At 47.8% G+C, this 15,578-nt stretch overlaps 1 protein-coding gene across 1 annotated transcript in view; it reads left to right on the forward strand.

Annotated features, from left to right (window-relative positions):
• The window catches only part of LOC306913789 (low-density lipoprotein receptor-related protein 1-like), a gene marked incomplete at its 3' end in the record, with an annotated part of 277,756 nt that overhangs the window by 139,762 nt on the left and 122,416 nt on the right, over positions 1 to 15,578 (forward strand). Inside the window, exons 17-19 of the mRNA XM_079490601.1 lie at positions 595 to 711; positions 1,597 to 1,677; positions 5,122 to 5,289. Of these exons, the coding sequence (XP_079346727.1) occupies positions 595 to 711; positions 1,597 to 1,677; positions 5,122 to 5,289 (366 nt within the window). The remainder of the gene's footprint in view (positions 1 to 594; positions 712 to 1,596; positions 1,678 to 5,121; positions 5,290 to 15,578) is intronic.

Consider the following 15,578-nt stretch of genomic DNA (forward strand, 5'->3'; position numbering starts at 1 on the left):
TTAACACCACCTGGTCAGGTAACCAGTCCAATTAGCACCACCTGGTCAGGTAACCAGTCTAATTAACACCACCTGGTCAGGTAACCAGTCCAATTAACACCACCTGGTCAGGTAACCAGTCCAATTAACACCACCTGGTCAGGTAACCAGTCCAATTAACACCACCTGGTCAGGTAACAGGAGTCCACATGGATTAACACAACGCACCGTTAGTTTGAAAGAGATTTGGCCGGAAACTTCCAGTCAGGAAGTAAAAATCTGCTATGTAACTTGTCCCGCGAATATCATTGAATTCACCCAAAACATCCGTTTTGTAAGCTATAGGATCATATCGTTTAGAGAAATGAGGCGCAAATCAAGCTTTTTTTTGGTCTAATGAGAAGAATCTGAGATATTTACGTTCTAAAAAGTCTTATCTTTTCAATGTTTTTCACCGCACTGGAACTGGAGTGTCATGAGGGCATACAGGACACAATTGATCACCGTAATCAATTGATATTAAAATAGGTGTCCAAAGGCGATTAGTCGTGAGGTTTTATTTTGCTTTGTTACACGGCTTGGTTTGAATGCTTGATTCTGATTGGTTGTTTTCAGCTCGGACCTGCCCCCCCAACCAGTACTCGTGCGACAGCGGCCGCTGCATCCCGATCTCCTGGACATGTGACCTGGACGATGACTGTGGAGACCGCTCGGACGAACCCGCCTCCTGCGGTCAGTATTACAACATAGAAACGGATCCTACTCCATCTGCACCACAGCGTCACACACAAGCATCACAAGGAGCAGATCTGCAATCTGTTAGCGAGGCAGTGGCGTGCACAGATAGACACTAGGGGGTGCTAGAGCACCCCCTGCCCTTTTGGCAATGTGCCCTTTTGAAAAAAAAAAAAAAAAAAAACTTTCTTTTTTCTTTTTTTTTTTTCTTTTTTTCTTTTTCAAAAATAGCAGACCTACAAGCTCGTAGCGCGCCACTCGGTGGCGCGCTATGAGCTTGTAGATAGCTAAAGCATAGATAGCTAAAGCATAACATAATGCTAACACCAAAAGGGGTTCCCGTCCAAAATAGATTAAGGCAACCAGCCGGTTCCACGCGCTGCACAAGGTGCCCTTTTTAACTTGAGCACCTGCCCCTCTAAATGTCTGTGCACGCCACTGCGTGTAGATCTGCTACATTTGCTATTTATTTATATCACAACGCGTGGACACATTGTGAGCTTGTAGATTAGGCTGTTTTCAAAATATGTTTTATCCATTTTGAACTTGTGAAATGGGACGTTCTGCGAGTTCTTTTATTTGTGGTACTTTATATTTTGATGTCGACACTTTTGTACTTTTGTACCTGGTGTTTACTGTATAATGAATATGGGACTTCTACTTGTATCAATGCTGTAATCTGATATTTTTACTCACTGCAAGTAAAACATGCGAGTACATCTTCCATCACTGGTTATGTAATGGTGTGTGTGTGTGTGTGTGTGTGTGTGTGTGTGTGTGTGTGTGTGTGTGTGTGTGTGTGTGTGTGTGTGTGTGTGTGTGTGTGTGTGTGTGTGTGTGTGTGTGTGTGTGTGTGTGTGTGTGTGTGTGTGTGTGTGTCAGCCTACCCCACCTGCTTCCCTCTCACCCAGTTCACCTGTAACAACGGACGCTGCATCAACATCAACTGGCGCTGCGACAACGGTTAGCATCTCCTCAACGAGGCTCTGCATGCCTTCCTTCTGCAGCGTGTGTGTGTGTGTGTGTGTGGGTGAGTGTGGGTGTGGGTGTGTGTGTGTGGGTGTGTGTGTGGGTGAGTGGGTGCGTGTGCGTGCGTGCTCATCAACAGGCGTTGACACTAAGGGTTGCCCACACCTGCCCCTGGCAAGTAAATAAAACGTTTTTGGGGCAGGTGTAGTTTGCTGTCAGGTTGCCCGACTGGGCACACTAGCTGCCACAAGATATTGTGTCTATAAACACCTGAACGTGGCTAGAGTGCTCTGTCTTCTGGTTTATGCAATGTCAAATAAGAGCACTGTGTACCTACTGTATAACACAGGGGTTCTCAACGTTTTTGGCCGGGGACCCCCGGAAATGCTTTGGCAACGTCTCGGGACCCCCGCCCCGCCCCCTCCCGACCCCCAATATAAATTGACTGCTACAATAACCTTAAACCATTTTGGGCGGGAACCCCTTTTGATGTTTTAAGCATTGTTATAATTTAGCTAAGATTTAGCTAGATTTAGCTAGATTTTTGAAAAATCGTGAAAATAAAATTTTAAATTTTGATTTTATTTTGGGGACCCCCCAAAATAATTTGGTGACCCCCCGAGGGGTCGCGACCCACGGGTTGAGAACCCCTGGTATAACATGTTGTTTTCACTGTTGCAGAGACCCACACAAGTAGGGCAAGTAGGACATGACCTGTAGTTGCCCGACGGGCATGTGCCTCTGAGACCTTAGTGTCAACCCCTGATTGCCCTCCTAGTAGCTGCTGCTTCCCTTTTCGTTTTGTTAGCGTGTGTGCGTTTGTGCGTGCATTGCAAGACTCCCAAGGCACTCCCAAGATGTCAAATCAGTGACTTCTTGGGGCGGATTTGACCAAACCTCAAATGTTTGACTGAAAGGTGTGTACAGTATACAGAGAGGATGTGAGTTATTATTATGTCAGCGGGAGATTAACTCCAGCGGTGCAGAGTCAGATGAAGCGGATTTTGAATCGCTCTGCACGGCTGACGGCACCAGATGACTGGAAGGTTACATTTGTCCCAAAAACTTCACAATAGGCTTTTCGGGGAGTGTCGTGTTCTTGTGCGCGTGTGTGTGCGTGTTGGTTTGTGTGTTGATTGATGCCTGTCTTTCTTTCAATGTCTTGTTGTTGTTGTGTTATGTGTTGTATTTAGTGTTTATTTATCTCTTCTAAATGTTTGTGCCCGTTGGCCCACTCCTCTGTCTTCCCATTGGTTGTCTTTCAGAAAAGGATTGTGCGGATGGCTCTGATGAGTTGAATTGTCCAAACCCGACCGGTTAGTGCATAGATCAACATGCACCGTTAGCCAAGATGCTACTAGCCTAGCCGCTAGGACAGAGGGGCACCGTTAGCCATGATGCTAGCTAGGCTAGCCACTAGGACAGAGAGGCACCGTTAGCCATGATGCTAGCTAGCCTAGCCACTAGGACAGAGAGGCACCGTTAGCCATGATGCTAGCTAGCCTACCTGCTAGGACACACAGGCACCGTTAGCCATGATGCTAGCCTAGCCGCTAGGACAGACAGGCACCGTTAGCCAAGATGCTACTAGCCTAGCCGCTAGGACAGAGAGGCACCGTTAGCCAAGATGCTAGCTAGCCTAGCCGCTAGAACAGACAGGCACCGTTAGCCAAGATGCTACTAGCCTAGCCGCTAGGACAGAGAGGCACCGTTAGCCAAGATGCTAGCTAGCCTAGCCGCTAGAACAGACAGGCACCGTTAGCCAAGATGCTAGCTAGCCTAGCCGCTAGAACAGACAGGCACCGTTAGCCAAGATGCTAGATAGCCTAGCCGCTAGAACAGACAGGCACCGTTAGCCATGATGCTAGCCTAGCCGCTAGGACAGACAGGCACCGTTAGCCATGATGCTACTAGCCTAGCCGCTAGGACAGACAGGCACCGTTAGCCAAGATGCTACTAGCCTAGCCGCTAGGACAGAGAGGCACCGTTAGCCAAGATGCTAGCTAGCCTAGCCGCTAGAACAGACAGGCACCGTTAGCCAAGATGCTAGCTAGCCTAGCCGCTAGAACAGACAGGCACCGTTAGCCAAGATGCTAGATAGCCTAGCCGCTAGAACAGACAGGCACCGTTAGCCATGATGCTAGCCTAGCCGCTAGGACAGACAGGCACCGTTAGCCATGATGCTACTAGCCTAGCCGCTAGGACAGAGAGGCACCGTTAGCCAAGATGCTAGATAGCCTAGCCGCTAGAACAGACAGGCACCGTTAGCCATGATGCTACTAGCCTAGCCGCTAGAACAGACAGGCACCGTTAGCCATGATGCTACTAGCCTAGCCGCTAGGACAGATATGCCTCAGACGTTTAATTTATGAAAATAAAGACACAAAAAGTTAAAATATGGAGATAAGAGGTTCCTGCGACGATATCGTGCTAGTCTAAATGTATTATTAATTATTCAAATATAGTAATAATGTATATTTTATAGATAATTAAAGTGTAGTTTGTGTGTTATTCTGGGATGCTCTGCTGCCTCCATGTATCAGCGCTGGGTACATTCCATCATGGTGCATGGATGATCTATGCAGGTTCTGTCATTATTATTTATCTCTGTCTCTCTCTCTCTTATTCTGTTTTTCATTTGTATTTGTACTGTTATTCTCCTGTACGATTATGTGTTAAACCACTGGTTTTCAACCTTTTTCATATTGAGGTCCATTATTTATTTATTTGGCATTTGAGCCAAAGAACCACCATTATGAGATTTTGCCTCTCAGACCCAAAACGTAGCATATTTTATTGTCATTGGATAACATTGTGTCCACAGTTCCATGCTGTATTGATGTCGGTACCATTAGGAGAGATAACAGGCAAACGCTGATCAAAATAACAATTCTTCTACATTCTCTAATTGTGTTGACTTCTTTAAGTAAATTAAGTAATGCTGAACATCAATTGAACTAGTATTGAGAAGGCAAAATGTAATAAGGGTCCATTTGGTTACCGGCTCTCCATCAATTAGCTGTGGACCACCTGGAAACCCCCTCAAGGACCACCAACCAGCGGCGGTTGAAAACCACTGTACTAAACAAAAACATATATATTTTCACCAGTAAATGAAACTAAATCTACTGATGCACAAACAAACAAGAAAGAATCCGGGTGTGCCGATGCTGTGAGTGTGCAGTGTGTGTTAGGGTTAGGGGACGCTGTGTGAGTGTGCAGTGTGTGTTAGGGTTAGGGGACGCTGTGTGAGTGTGCAGTGTGTGTTTGACCATGGATAGAATCCGGGTGTGCCGATGCTGTGTGAGTGCAGTGTGTGTTTGACCATGGATAGAATCCGGGTGTGCCGATGCTGTGTGAGTGCAGTGTGTGTTTGATCCGGGTGTGCCGATGCTGTGTGAGTGTGCAGTGTGTGTTTGACCATGGATGTGTTGACAGATAATGACTGTGGGGACAACAGTGACGAGGCGGGCTGCAGCCACTCGTGTTCCAGCGCTCAGTTCAAGTGCAACAGCGGCCGCTGCATCCCCGACTACTGGACCTGCGACGGAGACAACGACTGTGGCGACTACAGCGACGAGACGCACGCCAACTGTACCAACCAGGGTGAGTTTAATAAACCCTTTAGACCCAGGCCAACTGTACCAACCAGGGTGAGTTTAACCCATTAGACCCAGGCCAACTGTACCAACCAGGGTGAGTTTAACCCATTAGACCCAGGTCAACTGTACCAACCAGGGTGAGTTTAATAAACCCTTTAGACCCAGGCCAACTGTACCAACCAGGGTGAGTTTAACCCTTTAGACCCAGGCCAACTGTACCAACCAGGGTGAGTTTAACCCTTTAGACCCAGGCCAACTGTACCAACCAGGGTGAGTTTAACCCATTAGACCCAGGCCAACTGTACCAACCAGGGTGAGTTTAACCCTTTAGACCCAGGCCAACTGTACCAACCAGGGTGAGTTTAACCCTTTAGACCCAGGCCAACTGTACCAACCAGGGTGAGTTTAACCCTTTAGACCCAGGCCAACTGTACCAACCAGGGTTAGTTTAACCCTTTAGACCCAGGCCAACTGTACCAACCAGGGTGAGTTTAACCCTTTAGACCCAGGCCAACTGTACCAACCAGGGTGAGTTTAACCCTTTAGACCCAGGCCAACTGTACCAACCAGGGTGAGTTTAACCCTTTAGACCCAGGCCAACTGTACCAACCAGGGTGAGTTTAACCCTTTAGACCCAGGCCAACTGTACCAACCAGGGTGAGTTTAACCCTTTAGACCCAGGCCAACTGTACCAACCAGGGTGAGTTTAACCCTTTAGACCCAGGCCAACTGTACCAACCAGGGTGAGTTTAACCCATTAGACCCAGGCCAACTGTACCAACCAGGGTGAGTTTAACCCTTTAGACCCAGGCCAACTGTACCAACCAGGGTGAGTTTAACCCTTTAGATCCAGGCCAACTGTACCAACCAGGGTGAGTTTAACCCTTTAGACCCAGGCCAACTGTACCAACCAGGGGGAGTTTAACCCTTTAGACCCAGGCCAACTGTACCAACCAGGGTGAGTTTAACCCTTTAGACCCAGGCCAACTGTACCAACCAGGGTGAGTTTAACCCTTTAGACCCAGGCCAACTGTACCAACCAGGGTGAGTTTAACCCTTTAGACCCAGGCCAACTGTACCAACCAGGGTGAGTTTAACCCTTTAGACCCAGGCCAACTGTACCAACCAGGGTTAGTTTAATAAACCCTTTAGACCCAGGCCAACTGTACCAACCAGGGTGAGTTTAATAAACCCTTTAGACCCAGGCCAACTGTACCAACCAGGGTTAGTTTAATAAACCCTTTAGACCCAGGCCAACTGTACCAACCAGGGTGAGTTTAACCCATTAGACCCAGGCCAACTGTACCAACCAGGGTGAGTTTAATAAACCCTTTAGACCCAGGCCAACTGTACCAACCAGGGTGAGTTTAATAAACCCTTTAGACCCAGGCCAACTGTACCAACCAGGGTGAGTTTAACCCTTTAGACCCAGGCCAACTGTACCAACCAGGGTGAGTTTAACCCTTTAGACCCAGGCCAACTGTACCAACCAGGGTGAGTTTAACCCATTAGACCCAGGCCAACTGTACCAACCAGGGTGAGTTTAACCCTTTAGACCCAGGCCAACTGTACCAACCAGGGTGAGTTTAACCCTTTAGACCCAGACCAACTGTACCAACCAGGGTGAGTTTAACCCTTTAGACCCAGGCCAACTGTACCAACCAGGGTGAGTTTAACCCTTTAGACCCAGGCCAACTGTACCAACCAGGGTGAGTTTAATAAACCCTTTAGACCCAGGCCAACTGTACCAACCAGGGTGAGTTTAACCCTATAGACCCAGGCCAACTGTACCAACCAGGGTGAGTTTAACCCATTAGACCCAGGCCAACTGTACCAACCAGGGTGAGTTTAACCCATTAGACCCAGGCCAACTGTACCAACCAGGGTGAGTTTAACCCATTAGACCCAGGCCAACTGTACCAACCAGGGTGAGTTTAACCCATTAGACCCAGGCCAACTGTACCAACCAGGGTGAGTTTAACCCTTTAGACCCAGACCAACTGTACCAACCAGGGTGAGTTTAACCCATTAGACCCAGGCCAACTGTACCAACCAGGGTGAGTTTAACCCTTTAGACCCAGGCCAACTGTACCAACCAGGGTGAGTTTAACCCTTTAGACCCAGGCCAACTGTACCAACCAGGGTGAGTTTAACCCTTTAGACCCAGGCCAACTGTACCAACCAGGGTGAGTTTAACCCATTAGACCCAGGCCAACTGTACCAACCAGGGTGAGTTTAACCCTTTAGACCCAGGCCAACTGTACCAACCAGGGTGAGTTTAACCCTTTAGACCCAGGCCAACTGTACCAACCAGGGTGAGTTTAACCCTGTAGACCCAGGCCAACTGTACCAACCAGGGTGAGTTTAATAAACCCTTTAGACCCAGGCCAACTGTACCAACCAGGGTGAGTTTAATAAACCCTTTAGACCCAGGCCAACTGTACCAACCAGGGTGAGTTTAACCCATTAGACCCAGGCCAACTGTACCAACCAGGGTGAGTTTAACCCTTTAGACCCAGGCCAACTGTACCAACCAGGGTGAGTTTAATTAACCCTTTAGACCCAGGCCAACTGTACCAACCAGGGTGAGTTTAACCCTTTAGACCCAGGCCAACTGTACCAACCAGGGTGAGTTTAATTAACCCTTTAGACCCAGGCCAACTGTACCAACCAGGGTGAGTTTAACCCTTTAGACCCAGGCCAACTGTACCAACCAGGGTGAGTTTAACCCTTTAGACCCAGGCCAACTGTACCAACCAGGGTGAGTTTAATAAACCCTTTAGACCCAGGCCAACTGTACCAACCAGGGTGAGTTTAACCCATTAGACCCAGGCCAACTGTACCAACCAGGGTGAGTTTAACCCTTTAGACCCAGGCCAACTGTACCAACCAGGGTGAGTTTAACCCTTTAGACCCAGGCCAACTGTACCAACCAGGGTGAGTTTAACCCTTTAGACCCAGGCCAACTGTACCAACCAGGGTGAGTTTAACCCTTTAGACCCAGGCCAACTGTACCAACCAGGGTGAGTTTAACCCTTTAGACCCAGGCCAACTGTACCAACCAGGGTGAGTTTAACCCATTAGACCCAGGCCAACTGTACCAACCAGGGTGAGTTTAACCCTTTAGACCCAGGCCAACTGTACCAACCAGGGTGAGTTTAATAAACCCTTTAGACCCAGGCCAACTGTACCAACCAGGGTGAGTTTAACCCTTTAGACCCAGGCCAACTGTACCAACCAGGGTGAGTTTAACCCTTTAGACCCAGGCCAACTGTACCAACCAGGGTGAGTTAAACCCTTTAGACCCAGGCCAACTGTACCAACCAGGGTGAGTTTAACCCTTTAGACCCAGGCCAACTGTACCAACCAGGGTGAGTTTAACCCATTAGACCCAGGCCAACTGTACCAACCAGGGTGAGTTTAACCCTTTAGACCCAGGCCAACTGTACCAACCAGGGTTAGTTTAACCCATTAGACCCAGGCCAACTGTACCAACCAGGGTGAGTTTAACCCTTTAGACCCAGGCCAACTGTACCAACCAGGGTGAGTTTAACCCTTTAGACCCAGGCCAACTGTACCAACCAGGGTGAGTTTAACCCATTAGACCCAGGCCAACTGTACCAACCAGGGTGAGTTTAACCCTTTAGACCCAGGCCAACTGTACCAACCAGGGTGAGTTTAACCCTTTAGACCCAGGCCAACTGTACCAACCAGGGTGAGTTTAACCCATTAGACCCAGGCCAACTGTACCAACCAGGGTGAGTTTAACCCATTAGACCCAGGCCAACTGTACCAACCAGGGTGAGTTTAACCCATTAGACCCAGGCCAACTGTACCAACCAGGGTGAGTTTAACCCATTAGACCCAGGCCAACTGTACCAACCAGGGTGAGTTTAATAAACCCTTTAGACCCAGGCCAACTGTACCAACCAGGGTGAGTTTAACCCTTTAGACCCAGGCCAACTGTACCAACCAGGGTGAGTTTAACCCATTAGACCCAGGCCAACTGTACCAACCAGGGTGAGTTTAACCCTTTAGACCCAGGCCAACTGTACCAACCAGGGTGAGTTTAACCCATTAGACCCAGGCCAACTGTACCAACCAGGGTGAGTTTAATAAACCCTTTAGACCCAGGCCAACTGTACCAACCAGGGTGAGTTTAACCCTTTAGACCCAGGCCAACTGTACCAACCAGGGTGAGTTTAACCCTTTAGACCCAGGCCAACTGTACCAACCAGGGTGAGTTTAACCCTTTAGACCCAGGCCAACTGTACCAACCAGGGTGAGTTTAACCCTTTAGACCCAGGCCAACTGTACCAACCAGGGTGAGTTTAACCCATTAGACCCAGGCCAACTGTACCAACCAGGGTGAGTTTAACCCATTAGACCCAGGCCAACTGTACCAACCAGGGTGAGTTTAACCCATTAGACCCAGGCCAACTGTACCAACCAGGGTGAGTTTAACCCATTAGACCCAGGCCAACTGTACCAACCAGGGTGAGTTTAACCCATTAGACCCAGGCCAACTGTACCAACCAGGGTGAGTTTAATAAACCCTTTAGACCCAGGCCAACTGTACCAACCAGGGTGAGTTTAACCCTTTAGACCCAGGCCAACTGTACCAACCAGGGTGAGTTTAATAAACCCTTTAGACCCAGGCCAACTGTACCAACCAGGGTGAGTTTAACCCTTTAGACCCAGGCCAACTGTACCAACCAGGGTGAGTTTAACCCTTTAGACCCAGGCCAACTGTACCAACCAGGGTGAGTTTAACCCATTAGACCCAGGCCAACTGTACCAACCAGGGTGAGTTTAACCCTTTAGACCCAGGCCAACTGTACCAACCAGGGTGAGTTTAACCCTGTAGACCCAGGCCAACTGTACCAACCAGGGTGAGTTTAACCCTTTAGACCCAGGCCAACTGTACCAACCAGGGTGAGTTTAACCCTTTAGACCCAGGCCAACTGTACCAACCAGGGTGAGTTTAACCCTGTAGACCCAGGCCAACTGTACCAACCAGGGTTAGTTTAACCCTTTAGACCCAGGCCAACTGTACCAACCAGGGTGAGTTTAACCCTTTAGACCCAGGCCAACTGTACCAACCAGGGTGAGTTTAACCCATTAGACCCAGGCCAACTGTACCAACCAGGGTGAGTTTAACCCTTTAGACCCAGGCCAACTGTACCAACCAGGGTGAGTTTAACCCTTTAGACCCAGGCCAACTGTACCAACCAGGGTGAGTTTAACCCATTAGACCCAGGCCAACTGTACCAACCAGGGTGAGTTTAACCCTTTAGACCCAGGCCAACTGTACCAACCAGGGTGAGTTTAACCCATTAGACCCAGGCCAACTGCACCAACCAGGGTGAGTTTAACCCATTCTGGGCAAGAACCCCTTTTGGTGTTTTAAGTATGAGTACTAGCCCTTACCCGTTGTGAGAATTATAGTATGATGATGATGTATTAGTATTATTATACTTTTGCTGTTGAAAAATAGCAGATCTACAAGCTCGTAGATCTATTTCAGAAAAATCGTGAAAATGTGTGCAAATCCTTTCACAGCGAACGGATAAAAACATACAAACGTTTTTAACTCATATATTTGCTTCTGGGGGGTCCCTGGAACAACATATGTTCAGATGGGGCTTGGTGGCCAATTACATACAATTTTTGAGGTCCTTGCCATGAAATATTGAGCACCACTGATATAGAACCATGTCAGGATTTAGAAGATTTAGAAATGTTTTAAATGTTGACGTCAGGCCAACTGTACCAACCAGGGTGAGTGTGAATTGGGTCATATGAACAAAATCAGAACATTATAATGGTGTGTAAAATAGGCCTAAAGAAAATCAAACATTTACAGATATATTGATTGTCCGTACTTAGATTTTATTAGAGAGATGACTTCCGCACACCCAGTTGTATTTTCAGCGGGTGCGTAAAGGTCCTGGCAGAGCAGCAAACACATGGAGAAGGTGAGTATAGGTCCTGGCAGAGCAGCAAACACATGGAGGAGGAGGAGAGGTCCTGGCAGAGCAGCAAACACATGGAGGAGGAGGAGAGACCGTATAGGTCCTGGCAGAGCAGCAAACACATGGAGGAGGAGGAGAGACCCGCACACTGCCACTAGCTGGTTCAAGAAGTTTATTTAATTAAGAGTCATGACCCCTGTTGGTGTTTTAAGCATTATGTTATGCTTTAGCTATTGAAAAATAGCAGATCTACAAGCTCGTAGCGCGCCACCGAGTGGCGCGCTACGAGCTTGTAGGTCTGCTATTTTTGAAAAATCGAAGAACGACTGACATAGAAACATAGCTTTTTCAGAAAACTGTCAGGATGTAGAAGACATTTTTAGAATCAGGTCAAAATGGGTTAATTAAATAAACGTCTTGAATCCAGCAAGTGGCGGTGTGCGGGTCTCTCCTCCTCCATAGATTTTAGATTTAGCATTCCTAGCAACGGTGATTCAGTGACAGTGTCGCTGAAAGCACTTTTGTAGGTTTTGGTGTAAACGGACGCTCTGACACTGAAAGCATGGCTGCCACCGTGTGAACAGGCCAGTCAGCTATAGTATAGGGTGTCTATTTATTACATTCAAAGATTGACTTGTGTTCCTAGAGCGACCTAACAAGTGAAAATACATACAGGCAACACAATTTAAAACAAAAAAACAAAAAAAGTGAATGCGCTGCGCTGCTCCAGCTCTTTTGAGATGGTATCTGCCGTGTGTTGACGCTCCAAAGGTTTTGAACATATCCATACATGGACAATAAATGTGTCCGCCGAAAGACCTGTCCTTGTCCATGGCAAATTTTACATTTAGTTTTTACATAACATTATACTGTTCTTATTTTGATCACAAGACCCAATTACTGAATATCAGTATCCAGGTTTTCTTCACAATATGTATAACACTGATTTACTACGACACTATGTATGGAATATTAGGAGTCCAACTAGGACAGTGGTTCTCAAACGTTTAATTTCCCAGGACTCCCATAACTCTTGAGTGAGCACAAAGGGAACCAAATGGACCTGTAAGGGTCCATTTGGTTCCATTTGCACACTCTGAGAGTTACAGACCCGCAATGGTCAATATGGACAACCTTCAAGAAACCCTGAAGGTCGCAATATTGCTGCTCTGGGTGGATCTTTGTTGGTTGTAAAGTGTCTTGAGACAACTTGTTGTGATTTGACACTTTAATAAAATTGAATTGAATTGAATTGAAGGTCCCTCAACACAGTTTGAGGACCACAGCACTAGCATTATACGTTTAGCGCTATAGGAAATATTTGTCCATGAGAAAAATATCATTTATTTTGACAAAATCGTCCACCACAAGTCGGCATGGCAATGAACCCTGCTGAGTGTTAGAGCAATGAACCCTGCGGCATGGCAATGAACCCTGCTGAGTGTTAGAGCCGTAGTTTATACTCTGTAGTTTCCTCATCATAAAGAGGTTGACGCTGCTTTTATTTGCCGTGAAAAAACGTCCTTGTTTCGGAAAGGAATTTGTTAAAAAAAAAACAATAACTTTCTGCATGGATGTGCTCGTCATAACAGTGATTTATTAAAGAGGTGAAATTATTCCTTAGTTTTCATTACATTTGTTGCACTCTAATAAAACACCTAATGTCATGTCACACTCAAAATGTTGATATTTTAGTAAGCTATGAGTAACAGTGATATTATTGTACGATTAAGTGTCCACAACCAATTCTTATTTGAAAGTTCTGCGTATGGGTATACAGTACAACTACTAAATTAAGCTGAGTAATAATTCTTAACTGTAAGTGACTTTGTAGCTAGCCAACGGGGGCCACTAGGGGCCACTATACCTGCATGTAACTTGGTGCCGTTGCCTAACAACTGTCTGCAACACACACAGTTCTGCTCGGTAACCCACTGTTCCCTGAGTCACGATTGGTTAAATAAACCCATTGTGCTTTGGTCATAGCGTATGGGGGGGTGGTCCTACCATGTAATTAAGAGGGTGGAAATAACCTCGCTATCTGTCAACACAATACCAGGTTTATGTCTTGTGGGGCCCATTATTTACTTCTAAAACAGAAAAGTGCCTAAAAACTGCCGCAATTTCCGGGCTTGGAAAAACAACTACGTTGCGCAAGACTCTCTTTAACCAGGAGTAAAGCAACATAGAAAACTATAGCGTGACTGAAATGTGACGGATGTGGAGCTGCACGGGGATTTCGGGAGGAATTGCAATGTTTTTTCTGTCCACCTACACTATGGACAGATGTCTGTATTATTCCCTGCCCCATGTGGTGGCAGCTAATGGGCCTGGACCAGGAGGGGGGGTTGGCTCGCCCTTCGCAGTGCACCCAGTGGCACGGATGGATGTCTAGACGTGTTGATGGAGGGCGGGCGGGCGGGCGGACCTCCCTCAGCGTTGGTTCTCTAACATTCTCCTGCCAAGCTCCCCCACATCGATACGGAGCCCTGCTGCACACCTGAAAAGGATTGCGAGCGTTTTGTTAATAGATGAATAACTCTACAACCGTCTTTGTGGTAGGTGGGAGGTAACAGTGGAGTGATCTCTACCGTAGGTGGGAGGTAACAGTGGACTGATCTCTACCGACCACGTCGTAGGTGGGAGGTAACAGTGGACTGATCTCTACCGACCACGTTCAACCTTCATGCAGGTGGGAGGTAACAGTGGACTGATCTCTACCGACCTGTCGTAGGTGGGAGGTAACAGTGGACTGATCTCTACCGACCTGTCGTAGGTGGGAGGTAACAGTGGACTGATCTCTACCGACCTGTCGTAGGTGGGAGGTAACAGTGGACTGATCTCTACCGACCACGTTCAACCTTCATGCTAGGCGGGAGGTAACAGTGGACTGATCTCTACCGACCTGGGAGGTAACAGTGGACTGATCTCTACCGACCACGTTCAACCTTCATGTAGGTGGGAGGTAACAGTGGGTGGGAGGTAACAGTGGACTGATCTCTACCGACCACGTTCAACCTTCATGCTAGGCGATCATGGTCGACACCCCGACCCCCTAGATTAAAGCCAAACCATATTTTAAGCATTCGTAGCAGCCCTTATATAGTGAGGCGCAGAGACATTATGCATGTGAACCCACCACCGTGTGAACTGTCCATGTGCAATGACAGGGGCGTTCATAGCTGAGTGGTCGGCCTGTCTGGAGAGCCAGAGGTCCTGGCTGTATATGACTCCAGGCAATGTGTCCCTGTGTGTCCCTGAGCAAGATATTGTGTCCCTAAATGCAGAGGAGAACATTTCATGTGCAAATATACAGTGACACAAAACACCCCAACGAGTAGGGGACCAATATTATTATTATTATTATGATTGTTGTTATTTGATTATTATTATTATACAATCTGATATGAATTTTACCTTTTAAGAGTGCCTTTATCCAGTCACGGAGCATCTGTTGCATGTTCAGGTTGCTGTAGGTATTTGGTCATGGTCCTCCTCATGTTCAGGTTCCATCCATCCATCTTCAACCGCTTATCCGTAGTCGGGTCGCGGGGGAAACAGCTCCACCAGAGAGCTCCAGACTTCCCTCTCCAGAGCAACATTAGTGACTTCCTCCTGGGGGATCCCGAGACGTTCCAAGGCCAGTGAGTCGATGTGTTTCCTCCAGGTGATCCTTGGGGCTCCTTTTTCGTCACCGCTAAACCCCTTATTCCTAAACGTCTTTGCCTTTTTTTTACTATTTTGCTAAACATTTTTGAATAGTTAAAATGGCCAGTCTACAAGCTCACAACGTGTCAATGTAGATTGGCTAGTTGAACTATTCAAAAAGGTTTTTCAAAATAGTATAAAAAAGGCGAAGGAGTTTAGGGATAAGGGGTTTAGCGGTGACGGAAATGGAGCCCTTGGTCTGCCCTGGGGTCTCCTCCCAGTGGGACGTGATCCTTGGTCTGCCCTGGGGTCTCCTCCCAGTGGGACGTGATCCTTGGTCTGCCCTGGGGTCTCCTCCCAGTGGGATGTGATCCTTGGTCTGCCCTGGGGTCTCCTCCCAGTGGGACGTGATCCTTGGTCTGCCCCGGGGTCTCCTCCCAGTGGGACGTGATCCTTGGTCTGCCTCGAGGACAGCCCTAGGGAGACGCCCGAGAGGCGTCCTAACCAGATGCCTCGAGGACCTCCCTAGGGAGACGCCCGAGAGGCATCCTAACCAGATGCCTCGAGGACCTCCCTAGGGAGACGCCCGAGAGGCGTCCTAACCAGATGCCTCGAGGACCTCCCTAGGGAGACGCCCGAGAGGCGTCCTAACCAGATGCCTCGAGGACCT

This window comes from Electrona antarctica, assembly GCF_951216825.1.
Source record: "Electrona antarctica genome assembly, chromosome: 21".
Taxonomy (NCBI): Eukaryota; Metazoa; Chordata; class Actinopteri; order Myctophiformes; family Myctophidae; genus Electrona; species Electrona antarctica.